Here is a 19,491-nt window from a genome sequence, read left to right on the forward strand (position 1 = left end):
CACTTAGTCCATTAAGCTTTTCCTCACCTCAGACGACAGATGCAAATTTCCAGTCCTCTGGTTATCAATACTTCCCAGTGCCTTGGCTACAAAGCATTCCTACTTCCCCACTATGGGCCTTGGGTATTTGTAGAAAACACCTACAGGACTCAACACTTACTTGTTGTTATTGGTAATATGCTATTGTTATTGGTTATTGTCAGAAAGAACTAAATATAAGATGCATAAAATAAAGTGTTGGGAAGGGGTGCTGGCACTTTCTGAGCTTCATTCCTGTTGCGAAGTGTCCTCCAGAGAAGACCACTCAGACATGGGTTCAAGCCAAAAGAAAGTCTTTATTAGCTGGCTGGCGACTATACTGGCTGTTCTGGTGCAGTCCTCAGCCTTTTTCAGGGTGAACTTTTAAGCACAAAATTCATATCCTGGGCTGACACACCCCAGTTAGCAAGAACAGTTAGCCAGAACTAGAGAAGGCAAAAAAGCAATGCTTGTATATTTAGGGACCTTCCCAGAAATATGAACTTTGATGAATTAGGTCTTTGTTCTGATTTGGCAGATGGTGCTGCCTATGTGTTGGGTTCCAAGGCCTGAATGGTACCTCCATCATGGAGTCAGTTATGCTAAGGTCTGGGGGCCAGTAACAATACTCATTCTTGACACACCCCAGTCCCAGCACCTCAGTGTGTACATCAGCCTAGAAGCTCTCTGAACCTTTTTTGTTTAGGAGGGTGTGTGCGTGTTCATCTAACTAACTTATATAATTAGCATATGAAATAGTGGCTTTCATTATGACATTTTCATACATACGTATCAATGTACTTCGGTCATATCCACCCTCATCAGCCTCTATTATCCTTCCTCCACTCCCACCACCTCATTTTCTTTTTCCAAATAGTTCCTCCTCTGCTTTCATGTCATATAAATTTTTAAATCATACATACACACTAACACACTCATACACACACACACTTCCATCCACATATCAAAGTTTACTCATCTTATCCATCTCCAGGAGTACTGAGGGAGAGGAAAAGGCAGAGTGGATGTAACTATACAGCAGTGGCATGGGGACCCATTTGGGGTGATGCACTATTGCCCCTCACTGACTGTGGTACTCATGTGGTTCTGTGCACATGTTAAGCTGACATAGAACTCAGCAGTCTTTAGGCCGATGTCTGTTTTCTCATTTGGTTGATAGTCCCTAGTTACCTAACAGGAAAGTATTGGAGGAAAGTGACTGAAGGTTACACCAGACCTCTCTATCAGTTTTATAGTTTCCCTGGATTTATAATTATTCCAAAATAAAAACTTAAAGGGAGAAGAAATGTGCCCACCTTGAAGAGCTTTTTTCAATGGGAAAAAAAAATTTAAAGTTTTTCCAGGGAATAATGATGCTGAACTTTCCAGGCTAGAAGCTTCTCTCTTTCCTGCTCAAGTTATTTAAATACAGATGATTGCTGTTTATTCTTTCTTTCAATTGATAGCAGAATAAATGGTGCTATAAATGTTATACTTAACATGTCTTAGGCACTAACTTACAATTGCTGGTGGCCAGCAAAGGATCAAAGACACCAAAATTATGATTTAATCTAGAAAAATCCACCAACCTCATTTAGCACACTGCAGCAATCCTCATGATCTTAGGAAGATGCGCTCTCACCAGAACTGTCCACAGAGGGACAAAATGCAACTCATTTCCCACTTTCTTCTTTCTGAAAGGAGGATTCATGAATATAAATTTGCTCCAATTTGATATCTTAACAGCTTGCAGAACACAGACTTTGGAAACTCTTTGCTTAAATAATTGAGCCATTGATTGTTTCAGGAGCATGAATTAAGCCCTCCAATTTAACTTTATTTAAAACTGAAAATTATAATACAAAGGAGATTTACAGATAACTTTTCATTGTCTTCCTTCAAATTACCTCCTCCTACAAGTCTTTCTCTTTGCAGAGAAGTATTTATTAAACGACTAGACTCCGCCACTCTTTAATTGCTAATAGGAACACTTCCAGATTTGCCTCCCATTCAACCTCTGTGATTCGATAACAGAATGGAAATTCCTGTAAGAAATAAGAGTGCTTTGGGCTCCTCGGTGGCATTCTGTTTTTTAAGTGAGCTGGGGAAGAATCTTAGAGACAGATGTCTTTTGGGCAACGCCAGTTCAGATCCTTTGTCTGTCCTTTCACTTTTCAGCATGTTTAAGGATTCCAGACATGCGTGTGAGGGTTGATGGTGTAAGAATAGGTTTTGAAGCAACCCGGGGCTGTTTAGTGGTCTCTAGGTAACGTGCGGATATTAACATCCCCTCCTACACTGTAGAAACATGAGTGTTCTGAGAACACAACAAGGCTGCCTCAAGGGACCACAAACATACTGTGCTTTTCAATATTCCAACCTTTCTGGTTTGTGAGATACCTTGCTTTGAGGGAGAGATTATGAGCTAATCATAGAAGATGTGGGATAGATGCTCACAGCACACTGGCAGAAAGAATCTATGTATCTGGCAAATGACTCGTGAACACAAATCTATGACAAGACATCTAGCAGGAAAGGCTGATAAGCAGCAAGCTGGAGAAAGACAAAACTGAGGAGAAGAGAAGCTGTGCATCTTGATTGAGGTGCCCAAGCTGCAGTCAGAAGGTAGTCTGGCTTCAGAAGCCATGGCTTTAAAGCTAAAAGGCAGCAGTCATGGCAGAACAGTATTGGGTTCCTGGAGTTAACGCATGAGGGCCGTGGGAAAATTCAATACCTCTCTAGCAAAAAGTCCATGCTTTAGGGAATTTCCAGTCAGACTCATGTTCTCCAAGAACAAGAGTGGTAATACATTGTGTACCCTAAAATAAAATTTGGCTGAAGATCAGGGAACAGAACAAGCCACTAGATTAAACATAGAGGCCGGTTAGTGGTGGCACACACCTTTAATCCTAGCACTCAGGAGGCAGAGATCCATCTGGATCTCTGTGAGTTCAAAGCCACCCTGGACTACATGAGATTGACTCAGTCTAGGAGAGAAAACAGAGCCAGGCTGTGGTGGCACAGACCTTTAATCCCAGGAAGTGATGGCTGGGTAGAGAAAGGTATATAAGGGGTGAGGAGACAGAAACTAAAGGCTTTTCGGCAGAAGCATCCCTTTCAGCTAGAGGCTTTTTCGACTGAAGCCTTTTGGGTAAGGACTCAGAGGATTTCAGTCAGAGGATTCGTGGAACTGGTGAGGTGAGATGTGGCAGTGGCTTGTTCCTTTGTCTCTCTGATCTTTCAGCATTTACCCTAATATCTGGTACCAGTTTTTTAGTATAAGACCATTTAGCAATTTGTGCTACAGCTTTTCTAGAGAAAAGGAAACCCATCAAGGAAAAGTAATATGAAAACTGACCATATATGTTTCATTTGTCAAATTCTGGTTTCTGGCATTGCTCACTAAGCTCACAAGAGGCTATCCAGAGCCTTTTCCTTTTCTTCTTTTTTTCTTTTTCATTAGTCTGCACTCGATTTCTGTAACAAAATACTGTACTTTTATAAAGAAAAAAGGAGACAGCATTGTTTATCTCACATTTTTAAAATCCAAAAGTCTAAATAGCTTGGCTCCACCTTTAGCAAGATACCAACTGGCTGTGTCTATCACATTAGTGCAGATGGAATCACGGTAAGAACAGAGGTGAGAGGGAACAATTACATAATAAAACAAGGGAAATCATGAAGGGGCTGCAAAGTCTCTTAATCTTTGCTTTGGGTAAACCCCCAAAGATCTAACCACCTCCTGTCAGACTCTTCACTTTACTTCTTCCCATTTCATATTTGTCAGCAAGCTCCCAATACATGTAACAGACTTTAACCACAGGCAGGACTCAAGGATGACCAGACAACTGAGTAGAACACTAAACATGAGAGCCACCAAATTAAGCAAGCAAAAGAAAGGAATTCAGACAGGACAGAGAAAATATAGGGAGTATAGAAAGCTTCAAAGGATATGGCATCAGTACACTTGGAGATAATAAAAGAGGCTGAAAATAATGTTTTGAAAGAAATGAAAAGAAAATTTGAACCAAAATAAACATCTGTGAAAGCGAAAGCAGAATATCAAAAAAAAAAAAAAAAAAAGTATAGGGAACATAGTAGATTGCAAGAAATGGTGGTGACAAACTCAAGCTACAACAGCTGATCTATGAAGTCAATAAAACTTGGGAAGATTGAGTAAATGAATTCCCCATAAATTGTATTTAAAAAAGAAAAAAAAAACCAATAGTAACAAGGGAGAACTAATGACAGAAGGAATTAAGAAAAACCAGGAGTTTGTCTAAGAACAGATTCTAGAAGGAAAACCATGTCAAATAGTAGAGAAGTTGTTGATTTATGGAATGTAAGAACTGGCAATAATGAGTCTTTAAAAATGATAAATCCTAAGAGACTGTCAGTTCAGTTCTTTCTGGATTTTAAACTACTAGTAGAAAATGCCGAAGGTCTCCAGAAAAATAGAACAGAACAGAAAACACACAGACAGGGGAGAGACAGACAGACAGAGATAGACCGAGAGAGAAGAAGAAGGGGAAGAGGAAGAAGAGGAAGAAGAAGAAGAAGGAGGAGGAGGAGGAGGAAGAGGAAGAAGAAGAAGAAAAGAAGAAGAAGAAGAAGAAGAAGAAGAAGAAGAAGAAGAAGAAGAAGAAGAAGAAGAAGAAGAAGAAGAAGAAGAAGGAAGAAGGGGAGGAGGAGGAGGAGAAGAAGAGAGAGAGGTAATTAGAATTTATGGAATTCCTGTGGAACAATAACAGATTCTAGAGTACAGTGAGCAAGGCCCCAAGGTTCGTAGAAATTATATTTTGCTTCAGAATTACACGCACAGCTTTGAGAATGTAGAGTAGTGTCTCTCAAAGGCACTCCTCAGGTGCATGGTACTTGGAGTGACAGTACTGGAAAGTTCTAAAACCATAAAAATCTGGAGCACAGTAGAAAGAAGTTGGGTCATTGGGATCAAGCTCTCAAAGGCTTCACTTTGCTTTCGGACTGACAAAAAGCGAGCAACTTCCTCCCCTACCCCTTTCTACCACGGTGTACTGGTGTGCTATAGGCCCAAAGGCAACAGGAAGAAGCGCCCACAGACTGAGACCCCTGAAGCCATGAGCCAAAATAAGCCTTTCTTTCTTATAGGGCGAATCTTCTGAGGTGTTAACTGTATAGCTGAACTAATGCAATATCCTGTTTACAAATCAAGGGAAGGTATGGTATAAAGTCATTCTCAGTCACACAAATTTCCTTTCAAATTCCTCCATAAGAAGTGACTCAGGAGTGTGGTCCTGAAACTGAGAACCTGGAATCCAGGTCGAAAAGAAAAGAGCTCTGGATTCAGACGACCTGAGTTAGTAGAATGTTCCAGAGATTTCCATGGAAACAGAACAAAACTGATGAGTATTTTTACTGTGTTTGAAAATGAAAGTTATCGCTAATTGTGTGAAAATTTTCAATGAACCACGGGCAGGGGAAAGAATTGCAATAGTATATGGGAAAAATGAACCTGGTTGAACTTCCTTGTAATAGGTTGTAAGAAAAATTTAAGTTTACCACAGTATTCTACTTGGCCCAACAAGGTACATTACAATGGTAATATAAATACTGTTAACTATTTTAACTAAAGATCGTGATTATGAAGGAACTACACATGTAAAAGTTACCTCTAGATGAGACTGAAAATTTTTTAATTAAAAAGGATGATGAGAAATAGGCTTACAATTATTTTCAGCAATGAAGCTGAAAGTTGGAAATGGTTGCTTTGGCTACAATGTACAAATTAAGAGACTGGAAAATGCCTTCATTGCCCTGTATTTACAAAACAACAGATAGGTATCCATTCAAAAATTTAGTTCATGAAAACAATTTCTCCCCGGGATATTACAGTTATCCTACTAATGTTGACAGTATTTGTTAATACTTGTGTTTTCATTCACAATATTGCTAGGAAGTTATCATGAATATCATGCCCATTTCACTTCAGTCACCTTGGTGGGCGTCCTTGTGATATTATTTGTGCATGCATTATTGTGTTGTATTTCCAGGGAAGCTTTGAAAGAAAAGATACTGCCCAGTCAGCTTCTTCATTTTGGTAAAGGTGAACCACTTCTAAAAACACTAACACACACCGATGCTACAAATCATGTTGTGTACAAATAACAGTAGTGTCGAGTGTCTTCTACAATTTTTGTCATGTGGTTTTGTTGCATGAGCTAATGCTCTCTGGAGAAAACGATTAGCCATCGTGGAAATAGAGGGTTTGATGACGTTATTCCTGAATTTAATGGGATATTTATTTGTTGTTCTGTCCTCTGAGTAAATGGGGGCTGCAGATGTTCCATTTGGTTTTCTTTGTTTTATGAGGAAAAAGCCCTTTTATTCTATGAAGCATTTTAAGTAAGAATAAATTTTAAGTTGAATTTAAGGCTTTTTCACTGAAACAAATATTTTCTTTGCTCGATATACACATTTTTGCCATTCAAGTACATATTAAATGATGTTTAGATTATTATTCATTTTAGATTACTATTTTATAATTGGTATATTACTATAAATTTATACTTTTTTTATAATTCCTGTGTGTGTTTGTATGGTCGTCTATGTGGCAGGGTTAATGTGCATGTGAGTGCAATTGTCTGCAAAGGTCAAAAAAGAGTGATGGATCCCTAAAGCTTTAGTTATAAGTAGTTGTTAGCTTCTTTATCTGGGATCAGGAAACCAAACCCAGGTCCTGTGGAAGAGCAGTATGAGCTCTTAACTGCTGAACCACCTTTCTAGCTCAAAATTTATGAAATTCTAAAAGGCAGAATCTGAACGGAGAGTTTGTCAAGTGTACTATACAAAGATCCTCTACAGGTTTTCAGTTTTTCTCACCTGTTGAATACAAGAGACCATCTGTGTAATTAACTCAAGGGTTTCTTCTGTTAAATAAACAAAACACTCTCCCTTAAGCATGATAGTGGAGAAACACTTAGCTTAGAGCCGTGGGCTGTGTTTGAAGCTCAACTCCTTGCAGACTGTTGAAGCAGACTGTTTTGTTTTCCTTCTCAGGGGCACCGCGATTGCCGGCATCGTGTTTGGAATCGTGTTCATCATGGGGGTCATTGCAGGAATCGCCATATGTGTCTGCATGTGCGTGAAGAATAACCGGGGGACCCGGGTCGGTGTCCTCAGAACGACCCACATCAATGCCATCTCCTCTTATCCTAGTAAGCAACAAGGCTCACTTCTGAAGGACCAAACAGGCTTCTTAGGCTCTACTCCTTCAAGAAGCATTAAGACTCTCACTGAAATAATCTCAAATTTTCCAGAGTATTCCCAAATAAGTATAGATTGAAACTCTAGCCTTGAACAGAGATCTTGGTAAAACAGAAACAATTCATCTTCTCTTTAAATATAGTCATACTCTCAACGGCTGTGTTATTAACTGCAATCGCCAGTCAGCCAGAATTAAGATAAATAGAAAATTCACAGCCATTGTGTCTATTTACCTGCCAATGAGTTCTGACAAGTAATTATGGAGAAAATATGCCATCTGTCTCAATAAACTGCTGTCTAAGGCAGTAGGTACACATGTCTCTAGGAAAAGAGTTTTTGGAGTCCTCATTAAACAAAAAGTACAGCTTCCACATAATACAATTCTCAACAAAGAGCGAAGATGATATATTAATAACTTCACAAATACATGTTGAGAATCTTCTAGAAGTTCTAAATATAAATATATTGAGCACATGATATTCTACACACAAAGCCCTTCATCTTGAGATAGAGAATCAGACTAGTGTTTTCTATGTTACTTTGTATATGTACCGTACAAAAAGTGAGCAATTTCATGAACTCACAGCAACTGCAGTTATCTGTTCAAATTCTGACTTGGATGGCTAGATTATCTTCAGGCTCCTTCCCTTACCGGGGAGCAATTGGGAGTTGACAGATAGGGAGAATCATTCTTCTCTGAGGATGTTGACACTTTTAGGTTTCCCATACCATATACATATGGGCAGTACTAGTTTAGTAGATGTGGCTGTTTGAATGAAAATGGAGTGGCACTATTAGGACATGTGGCCTTGTAAGCAGGTGTGGCCTTGTTGGAGGAAGTGTGTCACTGGGGTTGGGCTTTGAGGTTTCAGATGCTCAAGCCAAGCCCATTATAACTCACTCTTGCTCTAGCTCTCTCATATCTGCAATGAAAACATTCCTCTTAACCGTACCATGGAACAGTTATGTCACCAGTTTATACAGGGATGTCTCGTTCTAACCACCCTGCATTGTGTGATGACGTAGAGAAATAGGTACAATTTTCTTTAACTTTCACTTTAAAGTGGATCTAGAAAACAGAGATGATGCTAGATTTTTTCCCCCATAGATAACTGTAGTTCATAATATCTTGTACTTTAGCAAATAAATACACTTACATAAACTAAAAAGGAGGAAGCTGGTAAGCATAAAGGGCATGAGGCATTATGAAAGATCAGAGTCTTAGCTGGAGAAATGGCTTACTGTGTGAAGAACTTGAGGAGCTGAGTTTAATCGCTTCAACTCAAATAAAGTTGGAAGGAGAGAACCGACTCCACAGAGGTGTCCTCTGACCTCCATGTGTATGCCAGAGCCCACGCACGCTCAAATACACACCATATACACACAATGATGTGTTTAATTTTTAGAATTCAGAATCTGAGCATTAGAGAGTGGGATCCCGTATACAAGTAGAGTGGTGTACTTTCTCTCACTTAGAGGCAGTGGATTTGGTAGACATATATAAGAATATTTTCTTCAGTCTGGTCTTATTTTCTCAGTGAAATAAGAACCCAGTCTTATGCTGAGAATAAAGAGGGTTAAGGATATGTTTCAAGTGAAAGAAAGTGAGGAAAGGATGAAACCCGTTTCAGGAAGTGGGATGTGTGAAATGCCTAGCATAATACATGCTTTCTAAGCAACACCAACAGCCAACACATCTAAGAAAAGGTCACTGTTTTAAAGTGAGATCAGTCTGCATGGCTGTTTTCTTGTCTAGCCACAGTAAGCTCCTACATACAGATAGAGGATAGTTTAAATGTTGGACTTAATCAGAGCCTGGCTGCTGCCAGGCAGTCGTGTTGCTAGAGTTGTTACATTCAGAGCCTGTGCCCTGGCAGCCCTAATAAGCTATGCTCAGCCATCAGACCTCAATGGGCCAATTAAACAGACAATAATGAAAAAACAAAACAAGGATATCTATCCATTGTTACCGCACTGGGAAGAGGAAAAAAATAAAGGAAGCCAAGAATCTCTCCCCATTCACCATCAGTTCATCCTTAGGCATCTGACATGAGGCTTAGATTTAAATAGAGAGAAATATACAGAGCTTAACAGCCCTGACCAAAGTGTGGAGCCATCCATCATTGAGCCATTCTTGTTTGGGCTCTAGTCTCTCCTACAAGGTGGTATAACAACTTGTCAAAATTATGTGAAATCTCTTTCCAGGAGACAAGTTGCTCCTCTGGCTGAGATCAAGCTTCAGCCTTGTGCTCTCAGCGAAAGGTTCCTGGGGGTAAATTCCAATTCTTAAGGGCCCATGTCTTGACACCCTGATACCTAAGGAGACTCACACATGTCTCTCTCTAGTCATTCCTCCCACCATGGTTACTATAGGGACAGAATGATATAAAAGCATGGACAACAGATGCAATGGAGTCATTTGAGTAGATACATTTGGTTCATAAATACCAGCTGATAAAGGACAGGCAGACAGAAGAGAGATGACATAAGTTTAAATTGTTTTCTTTAATTTGCCCTCAATAGGTTGGAAATCAACATAAGTTCCCAGCTTAGTGGAATGAGTAGTCCAGAAAAAAAATAAAAAGCAGAAATCATATTTTAAAATAAAGATTTACAAAACATTACTATAATTGCTAATGACAGGGGGAAGAGAAGGATAATTAAAAGCATAAATGTCATCGTTACATAGACGTTTTAATGGCCAGGAATGGTAGCAGATGTTGAGGTGGTTCAATAATTATGGACCCTATGCTAAGTCCTCAGTGAACACATACTTGGGACAGGACGGGTTACAGATATCTATAAGATATAGAAATAGACAGAGGTACAAAGTGTTAGAATCCCGTGGCTTGTGTGGTACAAACGAGTTCAGATGTTTACAAAGAAAATAGGATGATGGTTTGAAAAACAGCTTTAACATCACAAGTGTCTGAATGTTCTGGCCCTGCATGTTGTAGGATGAGGAGAAAAATAATGATTCTATGTGGTGGTATTGTGTTCCCCAAAATACTGTGCACCCTTATAAACTTATCTGGGGTCAGAGAACGGAACAGCCACTAGATACAGAGGCGAGAAAATGTTGGCACTCACACCTTTAATCCTAGCCTTCTGGAGGCATGGATCTCTGTGAGTTCAAGGCCACACTGGAAATAAAGACTCATGCCTTTAATCCCAAGAAGTGAGCCCCAGGGAGTGATGACAGAAAGCAGAAAGGTATATAAGGCATGAAAACCAGGAACTAGAAGCATTTGGCTGGTTGAGCTTTCAGGCTTTGGAGCAGCACAGTTCAGCTGAGATTCATTCAGTATGAGGATTGAGAGGTTTCCAGTCTGAGGAAACAGGACCAGCTGAGGAACTGGCGAGGTGAGGTAGCTGTGGCTTGTTCTGCTTCTCTGATTTTCCAGCATTTACCCCAGGTTTGATTTTATTAATAAGACTCTTTAAGATTCATGCTACAATTCTAGTTTGATAGTGCAGCAGAGGAAGCCATCTTTTGAAAGAAAAATCAGATTTTAAAAAATATATTATTATTATTACTTTATTATTATTACTGCGAGTATTTGGTGATAGTTGTGGGTGCTTGTGTCTCAGATCACATATGGAGACCAGAGGACAACTCTGTGCAATTGATTCTCTTCTCCCAACTTTTTTTGGGTTCTGAGGCTCAAACTCAGTTGCCAGGCTTGTGGGCCCATCACCTTTATTGCCTTGAGCCATCTTATCAATGCAAAAATCAAATTTTTAATTAGAGATAAACATGAAGTTATTGTTCACACTCATCTGCTTCAGATAATAGTCTTACATTCCCTTACTTAAGTTCCTCTTCCATCCCCAAACTCAAAAGTCCTCTGAGCGTGCAACAAATGCTTTCTCAACAGCTCATCTTTCTGTGAGAAGTAGACACTGTTAGGGCTGTGAGGACATGGCAGTTGATAAAGGGTCAGCTGCTCGAGCAGGAAGGCCTGAGTTGAATCTCCAACAGCCAGGTAAAAAGCCGGTGTGGTGGCACATGTTTGTGACCCCAGGCTAGGCTGCCAAGGGCTTGCTGGCCAGCTAGCATAGCCCAGTCGATGGTCCTAGCAACAGAGTCTGTCTCTGTGATTGAGATAGACACTTTTGGTTGATCTACACACACATGCATACACACACCGCAAAACAGACACAGAAAAGAATGTCCTCCTTCCTTAGCTGAAGGGATGAAGAACCAGAAGGCTCCTAGAACTTTCCTATGCCCAGCTTTGTTTTCCACTTAGCACACTGCAAAGTGGGTTGGGGGAACTTGGGAAATTGGGCAGACTAGGTATGCAAAGCCCTCCTGCATTATGAGTCTAAAATGAAGGACATGCTAGGAGATTGTCCTTCTCATAGTGACAGGAAGATGCAGGACATGAGCTGACATGTGCTGATGTTATCTGAGAGAAAGGGGAACAAAGCTTCTAATATGTTCAGCAGCTGTATTTGTGTGGTGTGTCAGAGGGCGGGGCAGTGGGAATCCTGCCAGCCACTCAGAAGTCTTTGTGTAAACTTGCTGCTCTGGGTGGGGCTCAGGAGGACGGAGTAGGGGAATGTTGAGTTGTAGCAACAGTACTAAAAATTGTGTGTAAAACAAAGTTTACACAAATACATAAATTACATACATACAACACCACACATTCACACACATACATACATACATACAAAACACACGTGTATACACACACACACACACACACACACACACACACACACACATACACACACACAAAGTGATTCACTAGTCCTACCAGATACTAAATCCATTAAAATCAATAACAATTATGATAAGCTGCTTCTGGTACAAACAGGTATACCTGGTCCACAGGGATAGTGCAAGTAGATTCTCTAACAAAAACATAACCCGAGAATGGTGATGACTATTTAATAAGTCACATTTAGATATTCAACTTAGCCAAGATTAAAATCTTAGAAGAAAAGTAAACTTTACTACGTCTACCAAGTACAAAACTGTGACCCACACCTCGATAGTCCTAGCATTCAGAAGAGAACTGAGCCAGGAGGATCAGAGCTAGTCTGGGCTACATTATAAGGTCTCTGTCAGCCTACACTTCATAGAAATAGCCTGTTTCCAAAAAAAGTGTATAATTATATCAAATAAACAGTGTAAACTCCAAATAAAATGGTTGTGAATCAGATATGTGAAAATAACACTGCTTTTATACTTTCAAATCACAGAACAATAAAGGTGAAAAAATACATTTTGTTATATACAACTTTAAACTTTGGAATGTTCGAAATTATGTAGTAAAATAAGCAACCTGGTTATTATTGTTTTGCTGTTTGTTTGGTTTTGGAGAGAGAGCCTCACTAAGTATTCTTGAGCCTTGGGAACTCCCTGTGTAGACCAGATTGGGCTCAAATTTACAGAGATCTGCCTGCCTCTGTTTACCCAGTGCTGGGATTAAAGGCGTGTGCCACCGCACTTAGGTGACAAATCATTCTTCAAATAAAAAAGTGTAATTTATAGGCTTGTTACTTCAATTATTCTTAACTCTAAGAGCCCAGTTTATAAGTTACCAGACTGAAACAAGAGTGAATAAATACATAATTTACCCTGTTTGAATTTCAAGCACCAAAACAGAATACAGGTGTTGTAAATTCCAGCCTTGATCAAAGAAATGATGGGGTACAATAGCTGTTCTCTCACATGAAATTTCTAATACCAAATGACAGCCTGTCTGCGCCATGTCAGTGTCTATAGAGGATTCTTCCACAATTCTTTTGAAAGTAGATTTCACTGTGGCATGCATTTGCAAATAATAACACATTAAGTACTGTTTAAGCCAGAAGATTTCTAGAATTTTATGCCAAAGAAGTCATTCAGAATAATGAAGTCTCCCGTGAAAAGGTGTTTGTCAGTCATCTATAAATAATAAAGATGTTAATCTCAGAGTAGGGAAGTGTAAAGTGGAATAATACATACCCAGTAACAAAACATTAGAGAGACTACACAGCAATGTAAGAAGTCCTATGATACGAACTGGCAAAGATGGTACATTTTATGTGACTGCAAAAGGCATAAATGCACCAGAGGTTTCAGTGTGACACCTCTTTGACAGACCAAGGTGACAATATTCAGGATAATATTCTTCTGTGTCCATATTTTCTGCACCTTTTGAAATATTACTTGAGGGTGTTGAAAACATTGCATTTCTTCACCGAAACTCATTATCTTCCCTCAGTATCTTTTTTCTTATTTCTCTATTTATTCAGTCAGTCAGTCATTTTTGAGACAGGGTTCAGCTGTATAGACCAAGATGATCTGGAACTCAGTTTATATCCCAGGCTGGCCTCAAAATCAAGATCCTCCTGCCTCGGCCTCCTAAATGCTGGGATTACAGTATGTGAACCATTATAGTCAACATCTGTTTTTTAATATTATAGACACCTGTATCTGACATTTAAAATGAACAGCATATTTACACTACTTAGATCAGACAATTGGAATGCAAGAGCTTCAAAGGTCCCATCTCTAGAAAGGCATCCACTCATCTTCCAGAAATCATATGCCCAACTGAAAAGAACAAATCCCATTAGGATTAATTAAGAATTAATAAACTGATACCTTCTTCCTTATGAGGAAGAATACCTACTTCCTTATGAAACCTTACTCTCATGAAGCAAGATAACACAGTCCACTATACACTATTTCAGTAACATCCTCCAGTGCCTGTATTACAAAAGATGCACCACTTTCATGATTAACAGGACTCAAAACAGCAGCCTCCAGCTTCCTTGTCATTTCACCAGAGTTCAAAGGTTCTGTGATTGAAAGAGCATGGCTTCATAGCAGAGAGTGCCATGTTCAATACATAGCAGCAAGAACTGTAAGGATTCCCACCAAACTGTCCATGAGCAGTGTTACGCCATGACAGAGTAGAGCATACGTGCACTGTCACAAACGCATAAACATGCACCATGGGCTTGTGACGGAGGAGGAGGAGGAGGAGGAGGAGGAGGAGGCAGAGGCAGTCTGTGGACTAAGTCAATCTGTGTTCCTCATGCCAGTGGCGGGAGAAACTTCAGCATAATAACAAGGTGGAACCACTGTTTACAAGAACCAGTGTGACAGTGTGACAGGCAGCCCGCTGGGACCTGCTAGTTTATGGAAAGGCTGTAGGGCCTCCTTTCTTTTTTTTTTTTTTTTTTTTTTTCTTTTTTTCTTTTTTCGAGACAGGGTTTCTCTGTGTAGCTTTGCGCCTTTCCTGGAACTCACTTGGTAGCCCAGGCTGGCCTCGAACTCACGAAGATCCACCTGGCTCTGCCTCCCAAGTGCTGGGATTAAAGGCGTGCACCACCACCGCCCGGCTGGGCCTCCTTTCTTGGTATGCATGAAACATTTTGCAAACCTTGTATCAGCCCTTTGATATTTAACAGAGGCAGGAAATGGGCACAAAATCCAGAGGGAATGTGTATGCACTCCACAGGAATGACTCCATTTTGTTGCAGAAGGACAGTGAGGTGGGTCTGAAGGAAGGTTAAAGAAGCTGTGAGCATCTCTGCTGATGTCTTCCCTTAGCCCGGTTCCCTGACTGATGAAAGATCCTTGTCTCCCCAGTGCACTAGGGAGTGTCTCATGATCAGAGCAGGGCTCTGTGGAGACATGTCCCTCACTTAGGTGGATCCTTATTCCTCTTTTCTCTGGTTACTTAATTCTCTTTTCTCACTTCCTCTGTCTAGGGGGAGGTCAGTAAATGACTCCAAACATCAGGGTCTTTACAAAGAGAGGCACACCAGAGAGATCCAGGAGAAGCATTGCTTCTATGTTCGTAGTGGTTGAGGCCCCCTGTGTGCACATGTGCCTGTTAGGGGTTGAGGCCGCCTGTGTGCCTACATATCAGAACGCTGTTAGGTCCTTGGGGGAAGAGCAGTTTGCTGAAGTGCTAGCTGTTCTCCGCTGTCATTGCAATGCCAAACGCTTGGTGATTTAGTCGCACGATTGTGACATGAGCCTTGAGATCCATGCTACATGCATAGTGACCAGTCAAAGCCTGTCACTTCCCAAGTAGAATCTGGATCCTGAGGATGATTTTTATTTTTGGCTTATCATCATGAAGACATGGATCCATTTCAGCTCCCAGGTGCCTCTCTTCCTCCCCTGGAGACGGGATTGGGATCACTACAGAATAAGTATCCAGGAGAAGTCAATATCAAGGATAGTAAATGTGATTATTAAAGGCACTGGCATATATTACCGTAAACAAAATTAAGACAGATTTTCAAATAAGATTTAGAAAAGGAAATACCTCATCTCCCTTCCCAGATGTGTTTATCCTGCAAGTTCTGGGGGCCCTTGTGCTAACTGCTCAATGCTTTGATCTCTCCTTTCACTTTTAGCCCTTCCTGCGTTCCCAATGCCCTACACTCAGCCACTTGGTGTTTGATGACTATTCCCTTTTCGCTGTCATGAATGTCTTCTCATTCCCCTTACGTACTGTTCCATCCCCTCACATTTCTGCAGTCTGCCATTGTGCTCTCTACTGAGAGGGTAGTTTCACCAGAGCACATTCACTAATCTGTTCCTCTAAGTGCCGCAACGATACTTCCACGTCAATGTTTACTACAACACTAATTACAGTAACAGTTATGAAACCAACCAGGGCCCAGCAGCACAGAGGTGGACAGAATGTGGTCCCTATGCAGTAGAAATGCATTGAGTCACAAAGGAGAAAGAGGTTACGTTGTTTGTGAGGAAATAGCGCAGCAGGAGAACATCACACTAAGGGAATTCAGCCCGTCTCACAAACACATCATGACTCCCATTTGTGGTTCCTAGATTTTATACAGAAACCTAACATCATGTGTGACGTGAAAGCAGAAATCAAACAAGAAGCAGGAGAATAATGGCGGGTAGGAGGAAGCGGGTGGAGCCTATGAGAAGGACATGTTCAGTGGACAGTGTGTATTTGTATGAAAATGTCCTTTTATAAACAGTATTGTGTTCAGTGAATATGTACAAGGAATAATTTTTAAAGGAGTAAATTTTGTAATTTCTTCCCTAAGAATGCCACATCACTTACTCTACCCATGACATCAAGTCCAGCGTGATGATCCTGAACCCAGTTCCTCAGCCTCTTTTTCCATGTCTCCCTTTCTCCATTTTCTGCTGAAATGCACATACTCTCCTGCTTTTGTGCTTTCAGCCAAACTTGAATTACCCTCTGCTTCTTCAACATCCCATTTCCAAGGGACTTCTGGAAGCCCCAACTCCAAATGCCCTCATCCAATGCCATCTTACAGAGAGCACACCTGTTCAGCCATACTTGTCCACATTCTAAACAAATACTAATAGTTTTGGAAGCAAAAAAAATATATTTCCCTTCTCAAAGTAGCTCGCACAGTGGTTTAAAACAGTAACTGATATATTTACTAAACGCCTGATATTTTTCCCTTTTCTTTTCAGTGACACCACCACCCTACACTTATGACCACGAGATGGAATATTGTGCAGACTTGCCTCCACCGTACTCTCCAACCCCACAAGCTTCAGCCCAGCGCTCCCCACCCCCTCCTTATCCTGGAAATTCAAGGAAACATTCCTCCTCCCACAACAGAATATGTGCCAATTAGCAATTTTATCCAGAACAAATGCCTTAATTTAGAAACATGCAAAAAAATGATTGTCTACTGGTTAAGGACGGATAACAGCTCAGGCAGAATGTCCATGTGGAGACCAAGATTCCTACCCTGCTCGAAGCTGACCTTAGATGGAGAATTATGCTTGGTTCTCTGAAGTTACATAGTAAGGGATCTACTGATCCACTCAAGCACAGTCAGATTAAAGCAATCCACTTGACAGGCCATCTGATGTTGATGCTGCTTTAGGAAATTTCAATATTGTACCTGGAATAAAGAAGAACAGAGGATAGTCTGGTCTACATCAGGAAATAGATGTGTTCCATATAGCTTTAGGAGAACTAGATTGTTCATTATTTCGTTTGTCCGCAAATATGTATTCGGTGCCTTAGAATCTATTCTGTGCCTGGCACCATTGGAGGTAATGGATGGAAGGAACCAGAAGGGAACTTTGGTTTGCGCACAGGCATACCTCATCTTGTTGCACTTTGTCCTTTTGCATTTTTTCAAGTGTTGTGTTTTGTTTTTGTTTTTGTTTTTGTTTTATAACATGAAGGTTTGTGGTAACCTTGCACCAAACAGTATCACTCACCTAGCAGTAGGAACTCACTTCTTATCTTTGTATCACATTTTGGTAATTCTCACAAAATTTCACATGTTTTCATTGTTGTTATTACTGTGTCTGCTGTGGCGATCTGTGAGCAGTTACAGTTGATACTGTTACAGTAGTCTTCTATTTTGTTTTGAACTCTGTCCCTATAAGATAGTGAGCTTAGTACATTGATAAATACTGTGTGTGCTGTCTGTTACACTGGAAAGCTTCTCCCCCTCCCTTTTCTGGGAACAGTGTTGAAATTAGGCCAATTAATAAGCCAACAATGACCTCTAACTTTTGAAACTAAAAGAAGAATAATACATCTCTTGCTTTAAACTCAAAGCTGGAAATAATTCATCTTGGTGAGAAAGGCTTGTTCAAATCTATGATAGGCTGAAAGGCTGGCCTTTATACCAGTTTATACACTAATGGGAATTACTTGAAGGATTACTAAAAAGATCTCTCTCCAAGCACATGAAAAGAAAAGAAAAAGGTGACTCATTGTTATAAGGAGGACTCTTTAGTGGTCTGGGTAGCAGATCAAAGTAGCCAACTTCCTTTAAGTCATAAAGCTTAACCCAGAGCTAGGACCTAACTGTCTTCATCCTACAAAGGCTGGCAGAGGTGAAAATACTGTAAGAGATTTGAAGGTAGCAGAGATCAGTTCCTGAAGTTAAGGAAAGGTGCTGCCTCTACAACATCGAAGTAAAGGCACTGCTGTATAGGCCTCAGCCTGTTCTCCCAAAGACCTAGTTAGGATCACATACAAAGATGGCTGCAGTAAACCAGAGTCTAGATGTAAATGAAAGATCCTACTGTTCAATTCATGCCCTTTACAACTTCCACAGCCAGAGAAAAAAAAGTCATCCTAACTCCAAAGGCTCAAAAGACAAAGCTCAAAAGTTGTTAGTGTCTACAACATAAATGATGAACTCAAATGAAGCCAATATCCAATGTTCATTTACTAGCTAAAACTCCTAGCACTCTTAAGAATATACTAATATACTACTTACTCTGTCTATAGTCTATAAATAGAACAACTACGCCAATTTTCAATATAGTTTGGTGAATATTTTAAGCCAAGTGTTGGGACCTATTGCTCAGGGGAAAACAAGGTTTCTTTCAAAATTACACTGTTAATTGACAATGCACTGATCATCCAAGAGTTCAGATGGAGAAGTATGAAGAAATAAAGATGTTTTTATATTTACTCAGGTCCCAAACCCACTCCATGTCCAAAAGATTATGAGTAACTTCAATTTTCAAGCCTTACTATTTAATAACTGCCTTATATAAGATCATAGCTGACACAGAAATGGGGTCTTCTGGAGGCTTGACAAAATAAGTCTGAGGCATCCTTGAAAGAACTCACCATTGCTAAAGCTATTGGAATCATTCATGATTCCTGCAAAGAGGTCAGAATATCAACATTAACATTCATCTGGAAGAAGTTGATTTCAACCCTCATGCATAATTTTGGCAGTTTTAAGGCTTTGGTGGAGGAAGTACCTACAGATATGGTAGAACCACAAAGGAATTAGAATTAGAGATGAAAGTTGAAGATGTAACTCAGTTACACCTCATGATATCGCTACCAGATGAACAATTGCTTCTTATGGCTAAGCAATGAAGAGTGGTTTCTTCAGAGGAAATATCCTCCTGGAGAAAGGTGCTGTGAGCTGAGATGAGGTGATAGTCAAGGATTTATTTTTAAGTAATTTGGTAAGTTAGCAGCAGGATTAGAGGTGACTACAAATTTGAAGGAAGATGCGCTGTTCATTAAAAGCTACCAAACAGCATCACATGCTGCAGAGAAGCCTATGGTGAAGAGAACTTTCAACTCATACAGCAGGCTTCAATGTCCTTTTAAGGAACAAACAGCCACCCAGCTTCAGCAACCACTAGCCTAATCGCTGAGCAACACTCACCCCACCACCACCAAAAAGATTTGGACCCGCTGAAAGCTCTGGTGCTAGTCGTCATTTTTAAGCAATAAAATATTTTTAGTACGGGTATGTATACTG

At 40.2% G+C, this 19,491-nt stretch overlaps 1 protein-coding gene and 1 long non-coding RNA gene across 2 annotated transcripts in view; one reads left to right on the forward strand and one right to left on the reverse strand.

The window, feature by feature from the left end:
* The window catches only part of LOC131922445 (uncharacterized), a 7,332-nt gene extending 3,266 nt beyond the window's left edge, over positions 1–4,066 (reverse strand). The window contains exons 1-2 of the long non-coding RNA XR_009382287.1: positions 3,758–4,066; positions 1,608–1,712 (exon numbers count right to left, since the gene is read on the reverse strand). This is a non-coding gene — a long non-coding RNA (uncharacterized LOC131922445). The remainder of the gene's footprint in view (positions 1–1,607; positions 1,713–3,757) is intronic.
* Positions 1–18,471, forward strand: part of Cyyr1 (cysteine and tyrosine rich 1) — a 98,242-nt gene extending 79,771 nt beyond the window's left edge. The window contains exons 3-4 of the mRNA XM_059277231.1: positions 7,054–7,211; positions 16,700–18,471. Of these exons, the coding sequence (XP_059133214.1) occupies positions 7,054–7,211; positions 16,700–16,866 (325 nt within the window). The 3' untranslated portion in view covers positions 16,867–18,471. The remainder of the gene's footprint in view (positions 1–7,053; positions 7,212–16,699) is intronic.
* Positions 18,472–19,491: the final 1,020 nt, after the last annotated feature.

Source organism: Peromyscus eremicus, chromosome 12 (genome assembly GCF_949786415.1).
Source record: "Peromyscus eremicus chromosome 12, PerEre_H2_v1, whole genome shotgun sequence".
Taxonomy (NCBI): Eukaryota; Metazoa; Chordata; class Mammalia; order Rodentia; family Cricetidae; genus Peromyscus; species Peromyscus eremicus.